The sequence below is a fragment of the Branchiostoma floridae genome, chromosome 13 (assembly GCF_000003815.2).
Source record: "Branchiostoma floridae strain S238N-H82 chromosome 13, Bfl_VNyyK, whole genome shotgun sequence".
Classification (NCBI taxonomy): domain Eukaryota; kingdom Metazoa; phylum Chordata; class Leptocardii; order Amphioxiformes; family Branchiostomatidae; genus Branchiostoma; species Branchiostoma floridae.
The window spans coordinates 22,117,661-22,123,727 of NC_049991.1; the positions used below are offsets into that span (position 1 = coordinate 22,117,661).

The window sequence follows — 6,067 nt, forward strand, 5'->3', positions numbered from 1 at the left end:
GCGCGGCGCTGTAGCCGCTGTGCCGGGCGATGTTGTAGACGGCGTCGATGTCGGACAGGTCCAGTGCCGACAGGTGGCTGGTGCTGAAAGCCGTGGCGATCTTACCCAGCTTGAAGACCTGGTCGGTCGTCAGGGAGCCGGCTGCCGCGATGTCCTGTTGGGAACAGGGTAATGGTTACTGAGCTGTTATCTACTGTATCTAGGGCGCGGCACTGGGAGGGGCGGTCAGGGGGCTTATAGATAATCCCTTTCCTCCCACCGCCTTTTATCTTCCTAGCAGAAGTCAGGTAACAATTTTCACACCTGAGTGGATTGATATGAGAAAAGTTGTGTAAAGTGCCTTCCCCATGGTTATAAGGTCGGCAGCATGACAAGACATGAGCCCAGATCCCCTAGGTTCTGGGTCAAACATCTTTCAGTTACGCCACACATGTTCAAACCCATTGGTGAGAGACAATCGTGTTAGCCGATGTATACTAATCATGATTTTAGATATCATATGAACACTAGCTGTGACACTTTGTATTGCAGTTGCAAAAACATCTTTTACAGGGCAAGATCATGTAGACAGACTGAAGAAGTCTTGCAGACTTACGGAGAAGACTTTGATCATGATTACTCCCTACTGTAGATAGACTGAAGATGTCTTCGAAGACTTACGGAGAAGACCTTGTCCCTCATGGTCTCCAGCTGGCCGGTGCTCCAGCCGGTCAGCCCGCCCAGAGTCTCCAGGCAGTTCGTGAACTCCGCAGCCGTCATGGCGCCCAGCTCGGCTTCCGTCAGGCTCACGGCGGCGTTCCCGAGGTCCTGCACCTGCGTACAGGTGTACACTGGGGAGGGGCGGGGACAGGTAAGTCCGGAACTAGTGTGTTACACCTGCGTACAGGTGTACACTGGGGACGGACGGGCACAGGTAAGTCTTGAACTAGTTTGTTACACCTGGCTACAAGTGTACACTGGAGATGGTATAAAGGAACGTCAGGCCTGAACTAGTGTGTTACACCTGGGTACAGGTGTACATTGGGGAGGGGACGGGGACAGGTAAGTTCTGAACTAGTGTGTTACACCTGCGTACAGGTGTACAATGGGGAGGTACGGGGACAGGTAAGTTATGAACTAGTGTGCTACACCTGCGTACAGGTGTACAATGGGGAGGTACGGGGACATGTAAGTCCTGAATTAGTGTGTTACACCTGCGTACAGGTGTACACTGCGGAAGGGGGACGAAGTTTGTTGCACCAATAGTGACATTTATAACAAAATACCGCTACAAACAATACTAAGGCAGTGGGAAGATCTATAATCTGTAGCTGGTAAGAAATAATATTCTCGTACACCTGCGGAAAGGACGCGAGTTTAGACAGGTGATTGACAAGAGACAGGTGATTGGCAGGTACTGACTAGTACTGACCTGTAGTTGACCTCTTGCGTCTGGCGCTGGACGATCCTGTGGTGGCCTCCACTATCTTGTTAAACATCGCAGTTCTGGAAATAACGAGTATCACCATTTAGTTTATAAGGAACCAGAATATTGGTTGCTATGGCACAGGATGGAAAACTCCAACATCTGTCGTTGCTATGGCAAAGGAGTAAAAAAAAAAACTCCACCGTTGCTATGGCAAAGGAGTAAAAAAAAAAACTCCACCATCTGCCGTTGCTATGGCAAAGGATGGAAAACTCCAACATCTGCCGTTGCTATGGCAAAGGATGAAAAAACCTCCACCATCTGGCGTTGCCATGGTACAAGTTGCAACATTCTAACATCTGCTGTTGCTATGGCACAGGATGGAATACTCCAACATCTGCCGTTGCTATGGCAAAGGATGGAAAACTCCAACATCTGCCGTTGCTATGGCAAAGGATGGAATACTCCAACATCTGCCGTTGCTATGGCAAAGGATGAAAAAATCTCCACCATCTGGCGTTGCTATGGTACAGGACGGAATACTCCAACATCTGCCGTTGCTATGGCACGGGATGGAGTGACACGCTGGAGTTACACGATTAAAACACCTGGCTTACCTGTCAATTCCACAACTGCTGTCCATCTGTTCCAGTACCTCCTCTTTCACCACGTCAATACTATCCACCATGGAGAGAACCTCCGCAACGACGGTCTGGAAACACACAAAACAGGACATGAAGTTTAACAAAACGGAATGATAGCAAGGAACCAACATATAAACGCTGAGGAACCTCAGCCACTTCTCAATGCCTGCATGTAGAACTGAGGGTCTGGGAACATCATTTTGTATCAGGCAACAAACTTTGTGATACCTTTTAATGTTCAACTTAACTATTCATAGTTAATGTGGAATTTACAGCATTTGTGGAAAGATAGACTTATTAATGAAATAGTAGATCTCAATAGAAACTCATGTGTTGCGTTACTCACGTTGGGGATTCCCTCGATGGTTGCGTCCGGCAGGACATACGCGTTCAGGCCGATGGCAGCGATGGAGTCCACGTCAATCTGAGCGGGCTCGGCGTCACTGGGAGAGGCAACACAAATCAATAAACAAACAGACACCAGAAGGCGCCTTTGAACATTACTTCTTGGAATATTGGAGGCCAAATTTGCTTCCTAAAACAGAAACTAACGTGAAGTCCAAGGGCAAGGACGGCATAATTAACAGACCTTTGTACATGTAAATTACTATTTTTGACTCAAGATTATCAACATGTCACGGCAGGTGAGGGTCGAAGGACCCTGGAAGTCTGCACCTGCATCACTGGCGTTGCGGTAAGGACACAGTTCTGACACGGGATAGGGTCTACCAAATTATCTTCCCACAAGTCTACTCACGCTGTCATCTTCCCAAAGACTTCCCGAATCTTAGTCTTCCTGTCTTCCGAGAGGCACTTAGTCGGGCAGTTCTGCAGGTTCTCCAGAGCAGTCCTGGCGCCTGAAGCGTCCACCCTGCCCAGAACCGCGTCCTCAGCGCCACAGATCAGGTTACCTAGAGAAGTGACGTCAGACTCGCCCAGATCCCCGCTGGTCTCCTTGCCCTGCAGGGGAAGATCAAGGTGTGTACAAGGTTTAAGTGTTAGTTTACAGGTGACACAGTTCAGTTTGTGACATTTCAGGGTGTTAGTTTATAGGTGACACAGTTCAGTTTGTGACATTTCAGGCTGTCAAACTGCGCGACGCCGTTTTACCTCACTATAAGTTCAGCTCTCACAGTTCTACCTATCGGTCACCAACTATCTCAAGCCAGCAGAAGGCAAGATGTTTGTAAATTTCCCAGACGTGAATTTTTAATAAATTTTGTAATCTTCAGAATTATGAGAGTTGACAATACACGTTTTGTTCTTCAATGAAGAGATAACCCTCAGGAAGGATGAACAGGCAAAACGTGCTTATGCGACAAGATTGTTGAACTATGCAAAACTTAGTCGAACGAGGTGAAAAGAAAGCAGTGTTCCGGCCGTACCAGACACTTGAGCGCGTTGGTGGCGTGCTTCTGCTGGCGGATCTCCTGCGTCTCGAACAGGCGGTCCGAACCTGCCACCTTCTGGGCCACGGCCTCGCACAGGCCGGACGGCACGGCATCGAGATTCGCCGTCCTGGAGACAGAAACACAGACAAAGATTTTAGGATGATGCAAACCGGCGAGAATACTGCAAATGAGATGTGTTTGCTCATGAGTCTGAACACAAAGCAGTTAATATCTAAACAGACGGGGTACTGGTGCTGAAATGAAATGAAAGGAACGCAAACCACGTCTTGGATTTGACGCAAGTCTTCGGGAATCGAAACTGCGACCTACGTACTACTACATATACTTCATGAACGGCTACGTCAACAGTGTTGTTGTCAGCGTAAGCATTTTTGGCGACGCCCCGGGGACGGAGGTAGCTGGGAATAGAGACTTACGACATGTCCGGGATGACGTCAGCGGGGATGGTGTCCAGAACGGTCTGCGTCATCGAGTCGAAGGAGGTGATGATCTCGGTTTCCATCCGCTCTGCCATCTTCCGGTTCTGAGGGGAATATTTCAAACACGTGATCAGACTTCAGTATCTGTATCATTCTGTATCAGGTCTATATTGCCGGTATAACGCATGGTGTGATAAAATTAAATGGACGCTATTCCAGCCAACGTTTAGTGCTGATACATCTTTCATTTCATAATGGCAATGGTACATTTTTACACGTATTTGGAGTACGTCGATGTAGGTTAGACATCCAGGTAATAAGATACGCCAAAAATAGTTACTCAAGCAACTGGATATGGCTTTGAAACGGTCAGACATTTCGGATAGAATCCACTATCCTTCGTCAGTGACACTGAAGAGATCTGGAAGAAACAGGTCTTTTATACTCTATGAATGAAGACAATTTCAGATGTCCAATAGGAAAGGTTGTAAGACAATTCAGACTGAAGACAATTTGGATTCCAAAGAAAACAAAGCTAAGCCAAAGTCAAGCTGAAGACAATTTGGATTTCAAAGGATAGCAAGGCTAAGACACAGTTAATGCAAATGAGTCAATTAGCTCCTGTTGTTTTAGTTACAGGAGCTAAAACTTTTGTTGGCGGGGGGGGGGGGGTAGTGCTATGTCCCAAGTGCCGGAAAGTTCCATACGTAGCCCCCTTTTCTATTTGGAGTAGTAGCTTTGGAGTAGTATCTCTCTCTCTCTTTCTCTCACACACACACTCCCCCTCTACTTATATCATCTGTGTGCTAAGTAGGTTTCTATTTCATATTGTGTAATTATGTAGAGAATCAAAACCTCGCTACGTTTACTTAGTATTTCTCTCTATATACGATATTATCAGCTATCGTGCAACTGGAGAACAGTCGAACAGAGATGTCATTACAGCTATAGAGAGACATTGTGGTGTGGATTCCATGTCTTTCTCGATGTGCATTTCCATTACTGCTGGACGAAATACGACTGATGCTATCACTCACTCACTCACTCGTCCCGTAGCTCAGGTGGCCGTAGGGGCAGTAAGGCTGTTCACTAGTGACTTCCAGCTCTGGCGATCTTCCGCCAGTCTCGTCAGCTGGGCTGACGTCCTTCCAGTCCATTCTTTTAGGTCGTTTATCCATGTTCGGCGGGGGCGACCCCTCGGCCGCGCTTCTTCCACTTTGCCTTGTAAGATTATATTTGTCAAGCTTCCTTTTCGCCTACACGCATTTCCAAAACCACTGAAGCTTCTTTCTTTCTGATGCTATGTGAGGAACGATATGGAACAAAGAAAGACACAAAGCCATTCCCTCACCATTTTGGAGCCGAAGTCGGCCTGCTCTGTCATGGCGCCGATGACCTCCGCGAAGTTGTCATTGGAGATGAGATCCAACACGTCATCTCCAGCCCCGGCAATCGCGTTCCCCAGCTCGCTGTCGGGTAGGAAAGAAGGCAGTAAGGATCCGATTTTATCCTTTAGAATGTTTGACTGTTTCCTGATAAATTAGTGGCCCTACCCAAACCCTTTGCTTGGAAATACTAACCCCGTTTCCAGTGCAGCTTTTTTATGGTTTTATGATACCTGACCTAACTGACTTTCTGAATCATGAGTCTGTATCGCCCACCGTCCTGGACGGTAATGACTGGACGATACAGAAGTCAGATTTCCATCACACTGCCGCAACCTTAAGGCCACCCGAACATTCGGAATTTATTCATTTATTCGCAAATGTGACAAATACATTACACAGACTCAGAGGCAGCATTACTGATATTGGAGTTACAAGCAGAGACAGACAAATACACAAGAATGGTACATTATAATGCTACACACCACTGGCATGATCAAGAATTAACAACATATCAACATTCGGAATGGTTCAAAGCAGAACAAAGGAAGATATGAAGTAGCCTCTACCAGGCTTCGTGGTTTGATGGTCTAATTGTCGAAATTGGACAAATAGAGTCACCGTACGCTAGGGGAGTTAGCCGGCCGAGAAGGTCCATTTGGTCGTTGCCGAAAGCAATTTCACTTAGTCCCTATATGGCTGTTATACTTTGACAGTAAAATATATTTGTATGGATTCCTCAATGTCTCTGGGGAGTATTGACTATCATACCTGTAACAAGCGCAGTATGTGCTTGAATGTG

At 46.9% G+C, this 6,067-nt stretch overlaps 1 protein-coding gene across 1 annotated transcript in view; it reads right to left on the bottom strand.

Annotated features, from left to right (window-relative positions):
- The window catches only part of LOC118428673 (otoancorin-like), a 24,696-nt gene that overhangs the window by 5,275 nt on the left and 13,354 nt on the right, over positions 1 to 6,067 (bottom strand). The window contains exons 14-22 of the mRNA XM_035838787.1: positions 5,232 to 5,390; positions 3,878 to 3,984; positions 3,435 to 3,567; positions 2,807 to 3,009; positions 2,396 to 2,492; positions 2,023 to 2,117; positions 1,412 to 1,485; positions 661 to 830; positions 2 to 154 (exon numbers count right to left, since the gene is read on the bottom strand). Of these exons, the coding sequence (XP_035694680.1) occupies positions 2 to 154; positions 661 to 830; positions 1,412 to 1,485; positions 2,023 to 2,117; positions 2,396 to 2,492; positions 2,807 to 3,009; positions 3,435 to 3,567; positions 3,878 to 3,984; positions 5,232 to 5,390 (1,191 nt within the window). The remainder of the gene's footprint in view (position 1; positions 155 to 660; positions 831 to 1,411; positions 1,486 to 2,022; positions 2,118 to 2,395; positions 2,493 to 2,806; positions 3,010 to 3,434; positions 3,568 to 3,877; positions 3,985 to 5,231; positions 5,391 to 6,067) is intronic.